This window comes from Musa acuminata, chromosome BXJ3-1, assembly GCF_036884655.1.
Source record: "Musa acuminata AAA Group cultivar baxijiao chromosome BXJ3-1, Cavendish_Baxijiao_AAA, whole genome shotgun sequence".
NCBI classification, from domain to species: domain Eukaryota; kingdom Viridiplantae; phylum Streptophyta; class Magnoliopsida; order Zingiberales; family Musaceae; genus Musa; species Musa acuminata.
This window is the reverse complement of record NC_088349.1, coordinates 9,222,387-9,244,670: the sequence shown is the minus strand read 5'-3', so window position 1 is coordinate 9,244,670 and position 22,284 is coordinate 9,222,387. Positions and strand designations below refer to the sequence as shown.

Below are 22,284 nucleotides of genomic sequence, written 5' to 3'. Positions count from 1 at the left end.
AAAAATATTAAGAATTTGGATTTGGTTATAAATATTATATGTATATATAGATTTTGGGGAGAACTAGATGTAAGAAATAGTATAAATTCTTAAGAATTTATAGATTTGGTTATAAATATTATATGTATGATACTTAAGAATTTTAAAGAAGACGAGAGAAAAAAATATAAATTCTTTAAAATTTATCGAGTGGGTGCATAAAGTAATTATGTTTGAGCGATAATAACTCGAGGGGTTGACGAAAATTACTTAATTACGTTTAAGTCTTGAATCAACTTTTTGGTATGTTCTTGATTATTTAATTTCTTTTAGTTTTAAAAGTCTTCTCTTTCTAACACAAATAATGTATAAAGCATAAATAAATCATAAAGTTTTGTTCGGGAGGATTCGTAAAGAAAATAAAAAAAATTAAGTGGGTATAAATGGAAAAAATGGTTCATCGGAGAAATTATTTTTCATCATTTATTTTTTTATTAAAAAATTAAATATTGAAGACAATCTTACGATAAAATATTAAAAAAATTATTAAAAGAAATTTATGAGATATTTAATGCTCGAGTAAAGCTTTTTGAGGATTTTATTTGAGCTCATCGGCTTACAAGGCTAAGTATGTGGGCCATTCGACTGGGCTAAAGCTCACATAACACCACTACGTTCTATGAAGGCGATTGCCCACTGTTCTATTACGCCCATGCTTCAGCTTTGCACGCATGATCAAGGCGGGCCTCACCACTCCCTCCGTCCGCTCCTTTAATCTCCTCCTCTCCTTCCTCCTCTTCGAAGCTCGCAAGCCCCGCCTCGTCCTCCGTCTCTTCTCCAAGATCACCTCCAACTCGCTCCCCGTGGGCCCCCACACCCACTCCCTCGTCGCCAGCACCGCGTCCGCCCTCGTTCGATCCCGCCGCTTCCACGACGCCGGTCGCTTCATCTCCCGCGCTCCTCTAGACTTCGGTTTCGCACCCAGGAGATCCCTTGTCGAATCCCTCATCCGTCATATCTGCGTCGCCGAACGAAATCCGGACGGAGCCCTCTTTTTCCTGCAAGAGTGCGTCCGGAACCGTGGTGTCTTTCCCTCCCCCGGCTCCTTCCGCTCGGTGGTTGTGGCATTCTGTTATCTGGGTAGGTTGGATAGAATAGTCGAGGTGTTGGAGGCCGCAGCTGATATGGAAGACCATATCTTGACCGACAATTTCGTTTGTAGTTCCATTATCTCCGGGTTCTCGAGGATCAGGGAGCCGGCGCTTGGTCTGGACTTTTTCGAAAGAGCAAGGAAAGTCTTTCTTCCTAATCTCGTCACCGTTACGACTGTGGTCGATGCACTGTGTAGGGAAGGTAGAATCAACGAGGCCTGCGATCTGGTTCGGATATGGAAGGCCAGGGAATGGCGCTCGATGCCGTTCTGTATAGCTGCTTGATTGATGGGTATCTGAAGAGAGGTGACCTGATGGGAGGTCTTCGGAAGCACAAACTCATGGTGGATAAGGGAATTACTCCAGATGTAATTGGTTATACTATCATCATTGATGGGTTGTGTAAAGAAGGAAATGTAGAGAAAGTGATCGGTTTTCTGGAGGAAATGGAGAGCAAAGGTGTGCATGCCAATGTGGTGACTTACACAGCTGTAATTCATGGTTTCTGCCGGAGGAACAAGTTGGAGGGAGCATTTTGTGCTTTGAGGAAAGTGGTAGAGTTGGGTTTTGTTGCGGTTGAGTTTGCATATTCTGTATTGATTGACGGATTATGTAGGAAGGGAGACTTGGATAGATTTTTTACTTTGTTTGAGGAATCGGAGAAGAAAGAGATTAAAGTTGGAACAGTGACATATAACACATTGATCAATTCCCTGTGTAAAGCTGGCCAAGCAAGCAAGGCAAATGAGATCTCAAAGGGCTTTACCGGTGATAATTTCACCTATGCGACATTGTTACATGGATACCTGAAGGAAATGGATGTGGTAGGCATCTTGGAGGTCAAGAGGAGATTGGATGAATCTAGCATTGTTCCTGACATTGTTACTTGCAAAGTTGCAATGTCCTTATCAAGGCTTTGTTTATGGCAGGTATGATTCAAAATAGTTGTAAGCTGTTTGATGAATTACCTAAGATGGGCTTGTCTGCAAATTCAATTACTTATTGTACTGTGATTGATGGCTACTGTAAGGCAGGATTGATTGAAAGGGCACTTATAGTGTTTGACGAGTATCGGAGAGATTCCTTATTCGCTAGTGCTTCTACTCATAATTGTATTATCAGAGGACTATGTAGACAAAATATGTCAGAAATAGCTCCAGCAGTCTTTGAAGACCTTGTCGAAAGAAACCTATCCCCTGATTTAATTACTTGTAGGATACTAATTCGAGCTATTTTTGGAAAAGGTGATGGTGAAGCAGTGTTGAGATTTATTCACAGAATGGAGAAATTAGAACCTGAGCTTCTCATTTTGATATTTAATGATGCTCTTGTACTTTTATGCACAAAGGGATGTTTTTCCGGCTGCATTGGATGTATATATTCTTTTGAGAATAAGATTCCCAGCAGTTATGAGTGTTAGGAACGAGTCGATACTAAGAGTGGGGGTGAATTAGTGCAGCGGATAAAATTACGTCGGTTCAAAATCTCGTTGCGATTAAATCCGTTTCGGAAGATGTTAACTTGAAAGCATACGGAAGAGTGTAATGGATGTAAAGCAAGTAAGGTAGTTTGCAGTTAAGGTAAATAGTAAAACAGAAATGCAAACCGAATTTATAGTGGTTCGGTCGTTACGACCTACATCCACTCCACTGATTCCCCTTCCGTCGAGACCACCGACATCCACTAACGATCTTCCTTCAATGGGCGAAGATCAACTACCCTTTTACACTCCTCTTCTCTTTTTCATAGGTTTAGGAGACAACCTTTAAAAGCATACACTCCTCCCTAAACAAAATTCTAAACTTAAAACTAGAGGAGGGGATTTTTCAAGTGATTACTACAACGTTTTCTCACTTTTAAACTCTCTGTGCTTGTGTATCTTAATCAGGGATGAGAGGGGTATTTATAGGCTTCAAGTTGATTCAAACTTAGAGCCTAAAAATGTCTCATCCCGGGTCCTTCGGGTACTGGTGGTACCACCGCCTACAGCATTGACACTGACACTAGGCGGTACCATCGCCTGACACAGTTTCGGAGACTGTGCCACGACGGTTTCACTTGTTGGGTCACTGTTTGGGCCTTTCACTTGACCCAACACAGTCCATACATGGGCCCAACTGGCCCCTAATTGGGTTGGTCCAATCCTAACCCAATTATATGCTAACTATGAATTTTAAGACATTTTACTTAGCTAAATAAGTCCGTAAGTCTAGGTTTCTTCCGGCGATCTTCCAGCGAACTTCCGACGATCTCTCGGCAATGTTTCAGCAGACTCCCGGCAAGCTCCTGGACTTCACGACGATCTTCTTGGTGAGTTCCGATGAGCTTCTTCGGCAAGCTCCTGGACTTCTCGGTCAATTTCGGCAAAACTTCCGATGAACGTCTGAACTTCCGATGAACGTCCGGACTTCCGACGAACTCTCGAACTCCCAACGAAATCTCGTTCTTGACTCCGGGACTTCATTTTGCTTTATGCCTTTATCACTATCGTAGTTAATCCTGCACAAATTAAACATACTTCGATCTAGACAATTATTACAAAGCATGAATTATGTTGTCTGATATGTCATTGGTTCATCGACGCTTAGTCCGATTCTTCGGTGCATCGTTCTCTCTTGCGACCTATTGCCCAATCGACTAGTGGACCTCTGCAACTCCGATTTCCTTGGCGCAATTTTCGCTTTTCTTGGCCCAATACCCGAACTCATGGCCCGAAGCCTTCTGTCGGTACGTCGACCGATCCTCCGGCTCAACGTCCAATCTTCTGACATGTTCCACTCCGACTCAACATGATTTTTCCTGCTTTTAATTGTCTCTCCCTGATCGAAGCTTCCTGCATCACTCAAAACGCAGATCAGATAAACACTATCAATTGGTTTCATTATCAAAATCCGAGATTCAACAATGAGCAAATCATACAATATACTTCTGAAAAGCCTTTTACGAACTGGAGATAAACAAATCTCCGAACTTGTAATGAGTGAATTCATCAAGATATATGGAACTTTTGAACCTCAGATGACAAATGCCATGTTCCTTTACCTTAGCAAGAAAAATGTGGACAAAGCTATTCATTTTCTAAACGTTAAATGCAAAAGGATCATTTCAGTCAGTGCCTTGACCACGGTCATTGACACTTTTAAGAAGGAACCTAGAATTGAAGATGCTTACCAGTGTTTATTGCAATCTGAAGAAAATGGAGTTCCTGTGGATGCATTTGTTTACTCTTTGTGGTGGATGGACTTTGCAAGTCAGGTTATCTCGAAAGAGCTCTAGATCTCTGTGGAAGCATGAAAAGAAAGGGGATATACCCTAATGTTGTCATCTACAATTCTGAAATCAATGGTTTGTGCCAGCAAGGATGTCTAACTGAAGCATTCAGAATTTTTGATTCTTTGGAGAACCTTTTCTATGCCTCCTACAATTGTTACTTATTCTACTCTTATAGGTGCATTATCTAGAGAAGGTTTCCTGGATGATGCAAGCCAATTATTTAAAAGGATGATCATTAAGGGTATTATGCCAAATACATCAGTTTTTAACAAACTGATAAGTGGGTATTGCAGCTGCAGATTGGTTGAAGAAGCCTTGGATCTCCTCTCAGATTTGGAAAAGAATTGTTAATCCAGATGATTATACAATTGCGGCTATCCTAAATGGGTTTTGTCAAAGAAGGGACATTGAAGGTGCCCTAGGTTTTTTTACTGAGACCAAAACGAGAGGATACTTTTCAGATTTCTTGGGTTTCATGAATCTCGTAGATGGACTCCTTGCGGAAGGAATGATGGAGGAAGCAAGGAGCATTTTAAGGGACATTCTGAAGCGTGCAGAAATTGTAGATCTGTTAAATAATGCTGGAGATGAGCTTCATGTAGAGTCCTTAGATAGTCTCCTATCTCTTGCATGTGAGCAAAGAAGAATCAAGGAAGTCATACTTGTTCTAAATGAAATTAGTTATTTGTCCATATCTTCTACAAGGTCTAACAGTGGTAGAGTGTTTCTGAAACTAAAGGAGCTGCATGGTTCAGGTGTTTTAGATACAGAAAACATGATAGATGGAAGAGGCGTTCATCGTCTGCTGGTAGCAGATGTTCATGGGACTAATATAAAGGGCGGATTTATTGTGAAGGTGGATGAAGATAGTGACAAGGAAATTAATGAATATTTGATGGAAAAACCACTAGGCTATGACTTTGCAACCTACTATTCCATCATTTCATTGTTGTGTCAACGAGGGGACCTGCAGAAGGCTAATGAAGCAGCCAGAACAATTCTTCAAAATCCAGAGAAAGTCTTCAATCAGTCCATCCCAACTCTTTGAAGAGTAAAGAGTTTTGTAAGGGAATGGATAATGTTTAACTTGCTGGTATTGTAAGCTGAAACTATATATTAAAAGTGGTTTAGATCAGGTTTTTGCAACTCTTTGAGTAGAGAGTTTTCTAGGAGATTGAAAGAATTTACCAGTTATAGTGTCAATAACTGTTTGTAAAATATCCGGTTGTCAGTCTCATATAACTCTGTGATCATCCTTTTCTGTTGTCATTAACACTTTCTTGTATAATGTTCATTTTGCATAACTGTAATGTCTGCTAGAAGTATGCTCATTTACCTCACATTTTTTTGTTTGTTTATTCACCTGTTGTTGAATTGAAGAAAATATTCACCTTGCTATTTTTGTAGGTGCAAGGAAGGTGTTAAATTCCGAGCTTTGTCATGCCTTTGCTGGACTATTTTCCACAGGGACACAATGAACAGGTTCTTATGTTTCTGATATTCTCATATATTGTGGATACAGATTCTTGTCTTGTCTTTGTATTATTTTTCCTAGAGAGCACCTAGCTCAGAATCTTCAGCAGCAAAATGACATTAAAAAATTTACACAAGTTTTTGTTAAGACGTATGATGAATTTTTTTTACAAAGTGTGATAATATGTCAAGGTCTTTACCATCCACACTAGTCAGCACCTTCCAAGATGAAAATCTTCATAGAATGATTCATCTATGCTATAAAAAGTTTCAAAATTTTTATTCCCATCATAATTGGAATGCTATTAGATTAGATATGCTCGTTAGGATGAAATGCAACTCACATTTAGACATTACATATCCATATAAGCCAGCCCCAGAATTAGACCTAGGGCCATACCATAAGTAGCCAATTACAATTCTTTATAACCAACCAATTGATGTGGTCCTAAAAGGAATAATAGTTTAAAAGCTTAAAGAACTTGGGATCTGCTCTTAATCACACCTTTGGTGGGAGCATGTTAAAGACTTCATCAAAATCATCTATTAATTCGATAGCTCTGCTATGTTTAGTGGGACCCAATGGATTCAGATGGTTATAAAAAAACATGGAGCTTGGATATCTTAACTATAGTAGGCTCTCCACCTATGTAAATGATGTTACAGATAGCAGAACAAGTGGGTCCCAGTGATCTTGTGAGGGGAGTCACCTAATGCTTGTGTTAATTAATACTATATTTTTTATAGAGGCTTGCGAGGGTTGTCCACACCCCCTTGAGCATCGCCACCACCTCCATGATGGAAAATCTGTCCTCCATGATCAATGCTAAACATCTCTTCGTTATAGCTCTCATGGCCTCCTCACCCTTGTTAACGTTGCTCATGCCCTTGTTTAGTCAACTAGCGATAGCTGGGTGTATTCCTGCCCACTTAGGTGATGTGGAGGTTAGGTTATTGTTCTTATCATCCCTATAACTTATCTCAAGTTGCTCTTCTCTCCTGATCTAGTGACGACAAGGTGTCACGAACAAAACTATAAACAGAGTGTTTGATGTAATACTCATATATGTCTATGTATTTCGGTTTGTGTTCATGCTTTGCATAACATACAGAGGGCTTGCAATAGGTTTGACAGCCCTAGTTTGGTTGGCTTTTGTGATTGTTTCAGGTTTGTAAATACAAGTTGTGTGCAGTCGTCATATAGATGCAAAACTATCCAGAAACAGGCTATCCAAGCAATCATTTTGGGGGTTTTCTAGCTCCACAGAGTAGTACGGAGTATCAGCCAGTACGACACCTAGGAGATACTCGGGTGACATATGGCTGGATGGGGCCTTGGAGTAGTGTCTAGGGTTGGTTTGTCACCTTATTTCACAATAGTGTCATGTGGGCACTTGTGGGGATATTTGGCCATGGCGGACCACCTAGACCCTTTGTCACGCGACTGTTTAGAGCTTTTGAAGTCTATGTTTGTAATTTATATTGCGTATCAAGTGTCTGCTGAAATGACTGCTTGTGGATCTCGAGTTAAACACATTCTCTAACCTATCTTCTCTTTTGTAGGTTCTTAAGGGACCATAAGAGGTTTCGGGGAGGTTGATCCTTTGCGGACGGACACGCAAGGGTGTCGCACAACTTACGCAAAACCAGCTAAGTTCATGACAGAGGAGCATAACTAGTGGAGAGCGAGCGAGCGATGGTGGAGCCCAAGAAGTAGTCTATTGCCATTCCCCATGCCTAGTTCACTACCAATTGGGGCAGAGACAGTGAGGCCTCATGGCGGGGTGAAGGTGGCCACCTAGATGCAGCATGATGAAAGTAGCAAGGTGGAGGCGGCCACGAAGGGACAAAAACGATGAGTGGCAAGCGATAGATGATGATGAGGGATATTTATGGGATTAGAAAAAAGATACCATCCAAATAAAAAGTACCTATCGGGAAAAGCACATAAGGAGAAGCTTTTATAGAAAACTGTCCTAAAAGCAATATATACTTTTTCTAGAAATATAGACGATTGGAAGTTTAACTCCTATGGAAATACTATATGCAGCTTCTTATAATTTAATTAATTAATTTATTCTACTAGATGTATTTAGGTCTTGAATACATCTCCCCAAGACACTCATCCGAGTTACCTAGTGGTGCCTGAGTATAATACCCCATCTTTGGGCCCCACAGTATATTTTTATGAAATAATCACGTAGGACAAGAGGGATTTTGGACAAGATCTAAGGCATGTGTGTTTGAATTTATCAGGATATAAGAAAGAGAAAGCCAATAGATGTCAACTCTGCTACTCCGTTTCGTCAGCTTCTTCTCCTCCTCCCTCCTCTGTCTCCTCCATTCCCATCTTCTCCATTGACGGGCCATTCGAGCCTCTACATTCTTGATCAGATCCGTTTGCCTCATCATCTTCGGGCCATATGCAACGATGATGTTGATTAATTGTTCCCACTGCCACACCCTGCTACAGCTCCCGTCGGGGGTGTCGTCCATGCGATGCACCATCTGCAAGTCCATCACTTACGTTTCTGATTTTTGGGGTGTCCCCATGCCTCTGGGGGCTTCTCATTCCCTCCCACACCCGTCACCATCTTGGGGGCTAGCGCTGCCGCCGATGCCGGGTGGTGGTGGGCGAAAGAAAGCGGTGATTTGTGGGGTCACGTATCGGAACACACGAAATGAGCTTATGGGGAGTATAAATGGTGCCAAGTGCATGAAGTACCTCCTCATCAATCGCTTCAGCTTCCCGGAATCCAACATCATCATGCTAACAGGTACTACTATGATCTTTCCTATCACCATTCACAACAACAGTCAATCAATCGGGTCTCTCTCAATTTGGTTTGTTTGGTTCCAGCCATAATCATTGTGAGCATAATCCCTTATATAAGCTTCTGTTTCTTAGTTCTTTCATAGAATTTGAAATCATCTATACGTTGCATGTTAGTGGACATAGTTGCAAACGTGCAGTCCTTCTAGAGCTTAAACTCTGGATTGGTTGTGGATCTAGCAGATAAATATCAATTACCCAGGTAATTCGTTCTGCAGAATACCTACCTGGTTCATTATTAAAATTAAAAGGGAAATTATAGTTGAATTAGCACCCATAACATGAATGATTAGAGCTTGTCAATCTTCTTCTCAGTTGGATTTGTCAAGGATAGCCACTTGATTGATGGAGTTAGCTAGGACAATGGTAAATGATTATTAAGTTGTTGCATATCAAAAGGGAGGAAAAAGAAACGGAACTGGTGCCTATGGAACTGAATCATGAGCTGCTTTCTATGATTGGAGTGCTTGGAGAACTAGTACATAATTCCATGAATCAGAGTGTTTACCATTAATTTCTAACAAAGGAAGAATTTATTCAAAGAAATACTTATAGCTGTGCATGTATGTCCATCTACACTTCCATAATCTTGATTCTTTTTCAACCATTATGGCATCAGATTGATAATTATGTGCAGCAAAGAAATCCATAATCACCTTAAGTGGTGAATAAAGCAGCTCTGTTTTATTTTTAATTTTGCAAAAGATAATTGTGTTTTTCTTGGCACATCTGCTTTGATGCAAAGATGAGTATTGTAGACTATCTTGCTTCAATGACATTTAAGCCCATTTTAAACTTTAGGGCATATACATTTTCATTGTATTTGTAAAATAGAAACCTGTACTTGATAAGCCAGTGCCTACTTGTCACCTGGAATTGTTGTATCCTTGTTTCCTAAGATATGAGATTCTTTGAGCAATTGAAAGTCTATTCACACTAAGTAGAAAAAGTCCAGTTCATTTTTTCAGTCAGACATTGAGTTTGGCTATCCATGATCCTCAGTTTGCATCCTACATCTTCGACTTTTCTAACCTCTTTTAATTTGGAAGCTGATTTGCAGAGGACGAAAGAGATCCATACAAGATACCAACCAAACATAATATAAGAATGGCAATGTATTGGCTTGTACAAGGTTGTCAACCAGGTGACTCTTTGGTATTCTTCTACTCTGGCCATGGTTCACAACGAAGAGACTACAGCGGGGAAGAAGCAGATGGTTATGATGAAACCCTTTGTCCTCTGGACTTTAGAACACAAGGAATGATTGTCGATAATGAAATTAATGCAACCATGGTCAGGCCGCTTTCTCGTGGAGTTAAGCTTCTCGCTATTATAGATGCTTGTCACAGTGGCACCATGCTAGATCTACCTTACCTTTGTAGAATGAACAGGTCAGTGATGTATATTAAGGTTGTCATGACTCTTGATTATATTTTTGCTTCCAAGAAAAAGCTTCTTTTTATTTTTATTTTTCTTAGTTTCTTCACCAGTACTATTTATTGTCTTGCATTTCCTTCAAAGAACTTTATTATTTTTCCCATGAGCCATGAGAATTATGTGCTATTTCTGTTACTATCTCTTCACTGATCTATCATATTCAACTAAAACTCATGATTTCTTCATTTCTTTCCCCAGTCAACCATGTTTTTCTAAATAAATCCATCAATATCCACCCTGGTCTTCTCAATGCTAGAAATAGAAACAAGAGCAGAGAAGTGGCAGTAAATTGATGATCTCTATTTTATGAAACACTAACTTTTTATATTAAATTTCTACAGGATATTATTCTCATCAGATACTTCTCAAATATGTGCAGGATAATTTCTTGAAGTCTGTGATAGTTTAGATTATTTACAAAATAAATGCTTCTAGGATAGTCGGGTCACATTTCATGCATATGTCAAGGAACACTATGTTTTTTGAACATTGATCTTTCAATGATGGACAAGGTGAATATATGATTAGATACATTGCCTCATGTTGTTTGTATTGAGCATCAAATTGTAGTTAATGATGAAATGATGGTCTTTCAGTACAAGCCGTTGGTACCTATTCTTCAGTTTTGGAAAATTATATTATTGTTGGGATGCCCGTTAAAAATATATATATGCATTTATCTATCATTACTTCTGACTAAATATTTGAATACTCTAAACAAGTGAAGATTTGATGCACATTATGTTGTAATTAAAATACCTTTTCTTACCATGTTGACTGCACATCATATCCTACATGATTTGAAGCGTTGGCATATCCACATCATGTCATTTGTGTGTCCTGAACTCGTGCTTCATAGAATTTTGTAGATGCCTCCATCATATATATTTGTTTTATTTTTCTCAGTCTATTTCCACTAAACATTTGCAGTTTAGAATTCCAGGTCATGTCCAAAATTTTGATCCCTTTTTGCTGGATCCTGGTATCTTGAGATTAATAACTCAGAGAAGTCTGATTTATGGATATACTGCAGTCCTAAATCCTGGAACCAGATATTGTATTGGAAGGGTGGGGCCAAACTGTTCTGGAAAATAAGTGCTAGTCTAATTTTAATAGTTTTGCATTGTCAGATGAAGCATGTTGTCTGAGTCACCCCTATTCTGCAGAGTCGAGCTGTCCATGATTTGTTTTCCCAATCTAATAATTTAAGACAAAAATTTCCATGTAATGACATTACTGTGGGACCCAATCAAGGAAAATCTTCATTTCTTTGGGATCAAGGATTTCATATTTTCCTGGAAGCATTTTAAACTACTGAATCATGTTGGCCAAATAATTCAAAATGTTGACTGCTCGGAACTTTTTCTTTATAACCATGCTGGTAGAATGTTGGGTGTTGGTGGTAGGATTTAGCCAATATCTACTTCAGTTGCCTTTTCCCCCCTTTTTGGCAAGAGATGAACGCTCAACATAACCAAGGAAATTCAATAGTTTTATTTGTGGCTTCTTTTCTTATCATATTTGCTTGTCATATCTGATTACACACTTTGGATTTGTATATTTGAGCAATATCTTGAACACTATCTCCTCTCCTGTAACATGTGTATCGATGAAAACATTTGATGCTATTTTTAGTATTTTTCTACCTGTGATTCAAAATGTTTGAGAATATAGAACTTAAGAAAAGAAAATATGAGAGATTATTAAATAATATGTGATTAATAAAGAAGATATGTAATGATTATGATGCAATCTGCATCAGGTTTACATCATTTTTTATCTTGAAAAATTCTTAATCAACTTATTCTTTTCATCATTATATGACAGTAATCACTCCAGCACCATGATGTATATTTATTTTGCCTGTGGCAGTAGACCAGGTTGCATCCTAGTGATGATGGTAATTGGCTACTGTTTGCTCAATGGTACAACAATAAAAACAAATTGGCCCTTGTAATTTTTCTCTCAGTGATATGATAGCTAATTTTCTTCACTGGTTTAGGAGTGGGCACTATGCATGGGAAGATCATCGCCCAAGAAATGGTGCTTGGAAAGGTACTAGTGGTGGAGAAGTCATCGCATTCAGTGGTTGTGATGACAATCAAACTTCTGTACAAACCACGGTAAATTCTCGTTTCTTGCAACAGAGTCAATACTTGGGTTAAACATGGGTTTCAAAGCCAGAAAATCCTTAGTGAGAGCTCAAATCAGTGCCATATCCAAATGATTTTTTTAAACCAGGATGTTTCTAACATAAATTGTCAATGTCTTCTGGCATCTTATTGAGTGCAATTACTAGTTAATTTTTTAGAAGGAAATTAGTTGGCTGGACATTCCATTTGATTAGTATGCCAAAGAACCTGATTATGTCTTTGAACACTGGGTTGAATTATATAGATAGTAGCCCTTCTCTAGAAACAATCCCTGGAATTAATGATTACCATCAGTAAATAACTCTTCGGTCAGAAACTATATTTTAGGACAGACACCATATAACTCAGTGCTTGGTTGATTCTGTCTTGGATAAGCAGTTATCTTTAACCTATTGCTCTGGTTGCAGTTCTTAGGTTTTATGGCTGGCACTATCTAACATGAAACTGGTAATCTATTTCTAGCATCGTCTCTTATACTTCTAATTAAAAGTGTCAATCTTGTCTATTTTAAGAAATCCTTAGCAATGAACTGACAAGTATAAAATTCAATCGAGGAGACAAACCAAGGAGTGAAAAAGCTTTTTGCCACATTCAGATTTTGATTCTACAAGTTCTCTTGAATTTGTCAACGTATTATTCTGCATAGGCAATGGTTCTGTGATGAAACCAAATCTATACTAATATTTACTTGTGTGCCACATTTGCAGGCTCTATCAGGGATTGCCTCAACAGGTGCCATGACTTACTGTTTCATCCAAGCCATTGAGCAAGGACATGGGACAACATATGGTAGCATACTGAATTCGATGCGATCCACCATAAGAAAAACCGTCGATTTAAATTCCGGAGGCCCTGTCACTTCATTCATCACTATGTTGTTGACTGGAGGTAGCATGCCTGGCACACTGAGACAGGTATGTTCTTGTTACTGCGATACACACATCATAAATTAAGCATTAGATCTGAGAAATGGAGATTTTAGGCAAAACTTTCCTAACTCAAGTTTTGTTGTGTTGGATCTGCAGGAGCCGCAGCTGACATCAAACACAATGTTCGATGTTTATGCAAAACCGTTTTCTCTGTAATGTGTATTTTCACTTTTGCACTTGAAGTGTCTTCTGTTGTCATTGATTATGCACATGTTTTACATCTGTTTTGCTTGATTTGACTGACGTTGAGAAACATCTTCTGAGGGTTTATCGATTTCTTTGACATTGGTGTATAGGATTTTTCTTCCATCAATATAACATTTCTTTCTATAGCATGCATAAAAGAAGACTACTCCTATGCATGGACCGATTAAAATAATGAACTAGTATTATTGGTCATCTTATATTGAGTTGGGTTGTAACATGCTTTATAAATTCAAAACCCACTAGCAAATTCCAGCCAGCTTTAATATCATTCTTTATGGTGGTTTGATTCTGTGTGATGCAAGATACCAAAAAGGGTGTATTCATGAGAAAACAAGCCACTATTATGGAGATTGTTAGATGCTTACAACAAAGTTTTGAGTGCAATAAAAGGAATCATAAAAAAAAGGAGTATTCATGAGAAAACAATCCGCTATCATGGAGACTGTTAGATGCTTATAACAAAATTTTGAATGCAATAAAAGGAATCATCCACTTTGACCGACAATCTCAATCTCACCTCATTTTAATGCAAATCAATAAGGCTCAAATGGTTGGGATTAGCAAACTTCTGTATTGCTTGATTTGACAGACATTGAGGTACAACTTCTTAGGGTTTATCAATTTCTTTGACATTGGTGTATAGGATTTTTCTTCCATCAATATGCCATTTCTTTCTATAGCATGCATAAAAGAAGACTACACCTATGCGTGGACCCATTAACACAATGAACTAGAGTTATTGGTCATCTCCGATTGAGTGGGGTTATCATCAGAAATTGCATGCCAATGTCTACATGCTTTATAAATATAAAACCCATTAGCAAATGTCAACTAGCTTTAATGTCATTATTCAAGGGGGGTTGATGCTGTGTGATACAACATTACAAAAAGGGAGCATTCATGAGAAAAAAGCCACTGTTATGGGGATTGTTAGTTGCTTATAACAAAATTTTGCTTATAATAAAGCCACTTTATACATTATACTTAAATAATGTATAAAGTGTTGTTTAAAAGAATTCACATCGAAAATAACAAATTTTAGTGGGAATACATTGAAGAAAAGCTTGCCTGTAGAAATTATGCTTTCATTAATTGTTGCTCTATAAAAAGATTTGATGTGATATTTAATGCATGAGTAATCTTCTTTGAGGATTTTATTTGAGCTTGCGGGCTTGCAAGGCCAAGGTATTTGTGCCATTTGATTGGGCTGCACTGGGTTGATAAAGCACATATAACACTGCTATTTACCACGAAGGGGATTGCCAAACCTTCTACCACACTCATGACCTTCTTCCTCTTTGAACAAACACAATCCTATGCTCGAGCAATCACATATAAAGGGAGTTCTGAAGCCAGATGCAGGTCCAATGTGCACCTAGCACTTTCATTGAACAAAAAACAGGCACACTAAAGGTGTTGCAACAACCCTCAGACATATAACATAGGTCCTATTATACCCGGTGATAGTACTTTCTACTTATGAAAGTACTATCATAAACCCGGTTTTGTAAGATAGAATCAGAAACAAAAAACCCGGTTTTGTAAGATAGAATCAGAAACATAAAACAAAAAACACTGATAACAGATCAAAACTGGTTTGACGATAGTACTTTCTGCTTATGAAAAACACTCAAAAACACCAAAAAGCAATGGAAAACAAGAATTGAAATGACGTCGAATACCTTGACTGCATTGCTCCATGACATTCTCCCCCATTTATTTCTTCAACGCTCTCATCAAAGCCTTCTTGTATGTTGCAAATTGATTATACTTAGCCGCAATGTGCTTCTCAGCTTCTATTGTTAAGTGGTCGACTTTGATCCACCCACTTTGTTGCAACTTGCCGCCGAGGTGGTTCAGTTGGGGAAGTTGGCTGGGTTGGAACACTTTTCGCTGAATCCTTTGGATTTTTTAGTCAGCAAAAGAAGAGCCTTCATGCTTGCGTTCGAGTCCCCTTGAGGTGTTACCCTGCAAGAGCTTGACTGGTTGGAGTTAGCGTAATATTACAAAACTTGAAGCGTCTTTGCTACTCTCGTGATGTTTGGCCCTTGCATCTTCTGTCCCATCACCATCTTCTCGAAATAGGTTTGCAATATCTCCATTTTTGTGGTAACTCGACGAGAGGATAGTGCATGGACATACCACCTTCAATGTAGCCAATAACCCAATGGTGAGGAGTTTATGGTTGCTGAATTCTGAGCACTTTAAAGGGACTTCTATTTGATACAAAGGTCCACTATGTAGGTGAGGAGAATTGGGTTACTCTGATTGGCTTCATCTAAATTCCTCGGGTTGTACTCCTTGCTTTGAGTTAGTTACTTGATTTTGTCCACTTTTTGCCGTCGCATTTCTGAGTACTAGAAGTGTTGCTCAAGCTTGAGCTAAATTAAGATCTTGTAGAACCTTTATCAAACAAATTTGGCCACACCTTTAGGATCACACATGCTCCATTTGCAACGAGAATTATGCTCTTCCCTCTAGAGCATAAGTTTGGTCAACACTCGGAAGACTCACCATTGTGGTACCATGCCTCATCCTCTAATGTTCATGGCTTTCTATTCGATGCTTTCTCGACCAAGTTCTTTTTGGATGGACTCGAGGTCCTCGCAATGCCGTGCCTCTACTAATCAGTTGCTTTTGCACACCTGGTGACATAGAAAGCATTTCTCTTTTGATCCTTGCCAATCTAAATATAACTTTTCAGTGTGATCATCACCATTTGCTTGTTGCAGGGTCTAGCCAACATTGATTGTTTGGCCATTTGCTTGACATTCACGATTGCTCGCCCGATCTCACCACTCAAAAGCATCGGGATACCCTCAAGCAAAGATAAGCTATGAAGATTTTCTCACTCCAAAAATGATGTCCAACGTGGATGGTCTACTAGATTTTTGACTCAATCACTGATCTCAAACTTCCATTCCACTTTTTATTCTTATGGAAAGGGCTTCGGTGACTGAGTTGTTGTTAAGTTGGTATATTCTTCAAGAGCGTCAGTCTCAATGGACCATTGCCCCATGCTAAGGCCTTCTGACTCCGGCTACATTGTTGTGGGATGAGTCAAGTCTTTCCGCTTCGATTCCTTCATCACTTGCTTAACTGAGAGTATATGTGTCCGTCGAAGCTCTCTTCGAAAGTGTCACCATGCATGGAGAGTCACCGTCTCATCTTTTGATGTTTTTCATGGAAATTCCAAGGTCTAGAAAATTATAAGTGTCTCATCTTTGATGATTTTCATGGAATTCAACAAATGGTTAAGCAGGGACATCCTTCATTGTTATGTGCCATACTCTTGTGCTCACAAATAAACATTTCCTGCTGACATAGAGTTTCATCATTTTGTTTTGATTTATACCGATACAAATGTTGCAAGTAACAGAGTGCTTTTCTCTTCTTTCGAGGACAGACAAAGAGGCATCTTTTGTCTTCTGGATGGAGTCTGTTTGTGGGTGCGAAAAGGCTTTAAGCTGGTGATTCTGTATTGTTTATCAGGTAAAATGGTAGAACACGAGGAAAATATGTTTTTGATTGCAATTATATTACAATTTGATCTTGGAATTGACTTTTCTAAACCTAGAAACTTGGAAATTATTGAAGGATTGTTCTTTCATTGCTTAAATTGATGTATTCTACAAGATCGTAGAAGATATAGTGTAGATCTGCCATAGCCACTAACAGGATATGTGCTTCTTTTAAAGACATTGTGAGGGTTCAGAAACTATTTTGCCAAGGGCTTACCATGATTTTGCTCTTGTGGATATCCCTTGTAAAAATTTTCTTCATTCCAATAGTATCACTGAAATATAAAATACCACAAGAGTGTGAAAGTAACAAATTAGTGATGAGTTAAGGTTGGCAAAAATCAAGACTTGAGTTAGGTATGGGCAAGAGTCGGACAATATCAAACATACTATATAACAGCCAGATCCAGGAACCCAGATATTAATCGTGGCCATTGTAGTTGTTTGAATTAGTTCTGATTTTATTTATTTATTCTTCTTTCAGTCAACTGAAACCTGACCTTGTTGGAAACAAAGGAACTGGTGAGATGCTGGTTTTAGTTTGAAACATTTTGGTAGTTTGCTAATGAAATAGATGTAAGTCTTGTTGCGAGTTATTTGACTGCATAGGTTTCTAAATATTTCTGTTTCCATGTCACCCAATCTCTTCCAACTTTTGTTGCAAGTTTGAGATCAAGCAATGCAGGTCCTTGTCTCCTTATGATTTAAAGCATTTCTCTAGAATAAAGCTTGCTGGTTTATCTCTAGAATGAGGCTTGCTGGTTTATCCATCCATGTGTTGCAAATCCTTCTTTGAGTTTGAAGTCTGGTAGAGATTTCTTTATTAACACCTAGGTCTTTGAGTCTGATAGCAAACTTACAATGGTAGTTCCCAATCTCCTCTTGTGCATGTGATCTCCAAAATGTCCATTCCTAATCAGTGTGTTATATACCCTATAGAAGGCTTTCTGACATTCTTGATGCACAACTTAAGGAATAAAGGGTTTGCAGATCCATTATAAGCTAATGCATGCTATCGAACTAGTCGCAAGGAGTATTGTGAACAATTTCTGTATTGGAAAAGAAACCTACTAAAAATTGTTGAACTTTATAACAAGGGCACCTCTTGCTAGTGTCATGTATTCCCACAAAACTGGTTTGTCTTGAATTTTCATTGTAAGTATCACATCGAGATAACTTACAAATTTTAACTAGTCTCTATTAAATGAACTTGCTTCAACCTTGTTATCCTGATTTTTGATTGAGAATGCAAAGCAAACCCACTAGTCCACATTTTTGATAAAATGAAAAAGCACCAAGATTTGATCTGAGTTGGGCCTTGATCCGTTCAACCAAATCTACTAGTGACCAAGCGACCAAATCTAATATTGACCAAGCAATTATGATCTGCTTTGATTGAATGCCTGAACTTGGAGCCAACCTGGTCTTAAAGTGAGAGAAGTTTTTGTTAGTACATATATCTCAAACAATATAGCCGTTCTCAGATCCATTTGCCTGTCCGTAATCCAGGTTGGTTCAGATTTGTTGAATGGGTCAGGAAAAAATTGTCACCCCTATGAAAAATCATCAATTATGAGAACCAAAAATTACTGAAAGGATTTTCTTTGTTCACTTTCTGCCTTTGTTATTAGAGCTTAAGTACAGGGAACAAATAGGCAGATATCCCATGTTTCCTTCATTAGATGCTTGTTATTATGTGGAACCAGAAAGTAGGCATCAGATATCTTTTCATAATCATTGTTATGCTGGTAGCAACACAAACAAACCTTGGGCAGGTTGACACATGAATAATGTATAGAAAATTCATTTAGTGGAAAATATTGGAAGTTTATACTTATAAAGAAGGTAATACGTTTGGAATTGCTATTTGAATAATTGTAGATTTTTTGGTTTTACATGATGTATATACATGCACATCCTGGATTGCTGTCTGGGGCCAGTTTTAGAATTCTATCTTATGGAAAAAAAAAATCATCACCAGAAACTAATGAAATATGTAGTGCATACAGGGATGACATCATCTGTACTTTAGGCGTGCCAACTGTAAACAAACAGCCCTAACATCATCTGTACTTTCCACTGACGGTATGCAAATTGGTGTCCTTGTTGCAGCAAGCAGGAACCCATTCACTGTGTACTATAATCCTAGGTACATTGTTTTGCTTTTGTTCGATCTCCACATTTTAAAATGTGGAGAAAGCTATTGATTTTCAAGTGTTAAGTGAAAAAGGATCATTTCGGTCGGTGCCTTGACCACAGTCTTTGACATTTTTAAGGACGGTAGAGTTGAAGATGCTTAGCAGTTTTTATTTCAATCTGAAGAAAATGGAGTTCCTGTGGATATATTTGTTTACTCTCTTGTGGTGGATGGACTTTTCAAGTCAGGTTATCTCGAAAGAGCTCTACATCTCTGTGGAAGCATGAAAAAGTAAGGGATTTACCCAAATGTTGTCATCTACAATTCTGTAATCAATGGTTTGTACCAGCAAGGATGTCTAAATGAAGCATTCAACAGTTGTTGGTGCTTTGTCTACGGAATGTTTCCTGGATGATTCATGCCAATTATTTAAAAGGATGATCATTAAGGGTATTATCAGTTCATAACAAACTGATAAGTTGGCATAGCAGCTGTGGATTGGTTGAAGAAGCCTTGGATCTCCTCTCAAATTTGGAAAAGAATTGTTTGAATTCAGATGGGTATACAATTGCTGCTATCCTAAATGAGTTTTGTGAAGGTGCCCTAGTTTTCTTTATTGACTACAAAAGCAGAGGATGTTTTCCAGATTTCTTGGGTTTCATGAATTTCATGGTGGGACTTTTTGCAAAAGGAAGGATGGAGGAAGCAAGGAGCATTTTGAGGGACATGCTAAAGTGTGCTGAAACTGTAGATCTGATAAATAATGCTGGAGATGAGTTTCATGTGGAGTCAGTCTCATATCTCTTGCATGTGAGCAAGGAAGAATCAAGGAAGTCATACTTGTTCTTAATGAAATTGGTTATTTGTCTATATCTTCCTCAAGATCTAACATTGGTAGAGTGTTTCTGAAACTAAAGGAGCTGCATGGTTCAGGTGTTTCAGATGCAGAAAACAAGATTAGATGGAAGAGGTGTTCATCGCCTACTGGTAGCTGATGTTCATAGGACTATATAAAAGATGGAGATAGTGACAAGGATATTAATGAATGTTTCATGGGAAAACCACTAGGCTATGACTTTGCAACCTACCATTCCATCATTCCATTGTTATGTCAGCGAGGGGACCTGCAGAAGGCTAACGAAGCAGCAAGAACAATTCTTCAAAATCTACAGAAAGTCTCCTATCACTCCATCACAACTCTTTGAGTGAGTTTTGTGAGGGACTGGATAATGTTCTAGTATGTTCCAATCTCATTGGTTTTGTATGTTCCAATGGATCAACCAAAAAGAAAATGCATACTAAGGCAGTTGGGAACTATAGCTTCCATTTGAAACCCAACCTAATCCTGTAACATTCTGATTTGCATTGTCTTATTACTACTATCAGGCCACATTCTAAACTTTTCTTTGGTTTCCAAAGTCTTAGTAAGTCAGTCAGTAAGACCTTAAAAACTCAGCTGATTGTCAAATTTGATGTAGTTGAACTTTTTAGTTCTGAAAAGTACCATGCATTAGATATGATGAATTATTTTGTCACTGATCTTTTCCCAGTAATTGCACTGTTTCAGAAAATATTTGACTTACATTAGTGCTTAAAATGGACATTTCAATGGAAAAAATAAAATATAATGAGTTCTTGCTTGTTTGATGATCAAGGACCCAGAGGCTTTTTCATTCCAGAAACTATCCGGAATCCTACTCAGGTAAAAGATAAGGCCAAGAACAGAGAATGATATTAAAGAAGATTTACTTTGATTTCCTCTTTCTTTTTTATGTTTCCCATACTGTTACAAGAGTTTTGGTTGAAGTGATTTTGCAATCTTAGTTGTCCCTTCTACTTTGCAGTCTATCAGAGTCTTTTATATGCCATTATTGTTCTTGATTCTTTGCTCTTTTGAAGTTTTGGGTTTTGGATTTCATTCATGAAAGTATTCAACTGTATCCTTTAATTCCCATGGAAAACTCAACAGCACAAGAAGAGCCATTTGCGCCACACTCGAGGAATGGCCTTTGTTGCTTGGTGCACGAGTCATGAGGTGAGCAGCTTCTTGACAAGATCATATGTTACTTGCTGTTGTTGGACACGCTACAGAATGACAACGATCTCATTTCATTGTGGTCGGTAAGTCCTTTCTATCTGCTGTTATTTTAATGTTTTTTGCAGCACTTGATGATCAAAATGTTTATGTTGCCCTTTCGTAGCTTCTTAATTGGTATCTCAGTATCCTTTATAGCTGCATTGAATCTGCTTCGAATGCCTCTTCGTTTCTTGTTCTTATCACACTATCATCTCATATGCGCTTCTCTTAGTCGATTCCATGAAGTTCTTTGGTGCGTAAGACATGATAGTATTTAGTTCCCATCATTTAGAAAGCTGACCTCTGCAGTGGGATTATGTGCTGGCTTCAGTTAAGGTGTAGAAGAGAGAGAGAGAGAGAGAGGGCAATGAATAATGGGTCATAGTCTGTTCTTGTTCTGTTGCCTGTCGATCATTACCAACATCAGCATTATAGAGTGCAGACATTGTATTGGTCTTGGTAGATTTCACACAGCTTTCTCAATCACCATCAACCTTGGTGAAGATGACATGAGGAGTTAGAATAGAGGAGGAAATGATATGTTGTTTGAGCAAGAAGGTAGGCAACCTGCGAGGATAAAGAAGAATGAGAGCATTTAATCTTCTGATTCCCCTGTGAAATCTGTGTAGTTTTGGGGGATGGAATCACTGCAACCTGGAACTCAACACTGTAAAGCTTTCTTTCTCTAAAGAAAATTTTGAGTTCCAACGCAGTGTGTTGCAGGAAGGGGGGGCGACAGGTCGGGGCCTAATCTATTGTCCTCCAATCCCCCCTCTCCTTTCCACCACCACCACCAGCGGTCCACCACGCACACCACCGCTTGCGCGTGCACTTCGATCGCCGCGCCACGATCGGTGCCGTCCGCTGGCATCATCGTCGATGGCGGATGCCGACGCATGCATGCATGCATGGGACAAAAGCGCAGGTCCCATGACAAAAAGGACGAGACGTAGTCAAAAAGTGCCGCATAGCTAGCTAGCTTCTCCCTACCCTAGCTAGATCTCTTCATTCCATCCCACGTTTTGGACTCCGCCCCCCCCCCCCCCACCCCCCCTCTGTCTCTCTCTCTCTCTCTCACTCACGCACCCACTCCAAAAGAGCAGAGCGGTGCCGG

The 22,284-nt window shown here is 38.8% G+C and overlaps 2 protein-coding genes across 12 annotated transcripts; both read left to right on the top strand.

The window, feature by feature from the left end:
• Positions 1–569: 569 nt before the first annotated feature.
• On the top strand, positions 570–22,187 carry LOC103993034 (metacaspase-1-like). 11 transcript variants are annotated; one of them, XR_010493123.1, is made up of 10 exons: positions 570–2,059; positions 5,811–5,885; positions 7,440–8,653; positions 9,770–10,100; positions 12,149–12,269; positions 13,007–13,213; positions 13,325–13,380; positions 16,842–16,927; positions 18,966–19,105; positions 19,233–19,342. XR_010493123.1 is itself a non-coding variant. In XM_065136046.1 (10 exons), exons 3-10 carry the CDS (start codon positions 8,308–8,310, stop codon positions 19,378–19,380), a joined length of 1,332 nt encoding a protein of 443 aa, XP_064992118.1. In that variant the 5' UTR covers positions 570–2,059; positions 5,811–5,885; positions 7,440–8,307; the 3' UTR covers positions 19,381–20,646. The 11 variants fall into 11 exon arrangements, 8 of the variants coding, with proteins under 8 accessions (XP_064992118.1, XP_064992119.1, XP_064992122.1 ...); XM_065136046.1 differs by having other exon boundaries at positions 19,069–19,105; positions 19,233–20,646; XR_010493124.1 differs by having other exon boundaries at positions 16,168–16,927; positions 18,966–19,374.
• Positions 1,445–5,451, top strand: LOC135629146 (pentatricopeptide repeat-containing protein At5g57250, mitochondrial-like). Its single transcript, XM_065136332.1, has 4 exons — positions 1,445–2,059; positions 4,149–4,385; positions 4,487–4,556; positions 4,697–5,451. Exons 1-4 carry the CDS (start codon positions 1,445–1,447, stop codon positions 5,449–5,451), a joined length of 1,677 nt encoding a protein of 558 aa, XP_064992404.1.
• Positions 22,188–22,284: the final 97 nt, after the last annotated feature.

Coding starts and splice junctions, on each gene's coding strand:
- LOC103993034 (XM_065136046.1), top strand. CDS start 8,308: ATGATGTTGATTAATTGTTCCCACTGCCACACCCTGCTACAGCTCCCG. Junction 8,654..9,769: donor CAACATCATCATGCTAACAG/GTACTACTATGA, acceptor GCTGATTTGCAG/AGGACGAAAGAGATCCATAC. Junction 13,214..13,324: donor TGCCTGGCACACTGAGACAG/GTATGTTCTTGT, acceptor TTGGATCTGCAG/GAGCCGCAGCTGACATCAAA.
- LOC135629146 (XM_065136332.1), top strand. CDS start 1,445: ATGGGAGGTCTTCGGAAGCACAAACTCATGGTGGATAAGGGAATTACT. Junction 2,060..4,148: donor CAAGGCTTTGTTTATGGCAG/GTATGATTCAAA, acceptor TTTGAACCTCAG/ATGACAAATGCCATGTTCCT. Junction 4,386..4,486: donor GGATGGACTTTGCAAGTCAG/GTTATCTCGAAA, acceptor GGTTTGTGCCAG/CAAGGATGTCTAACTGAAGC.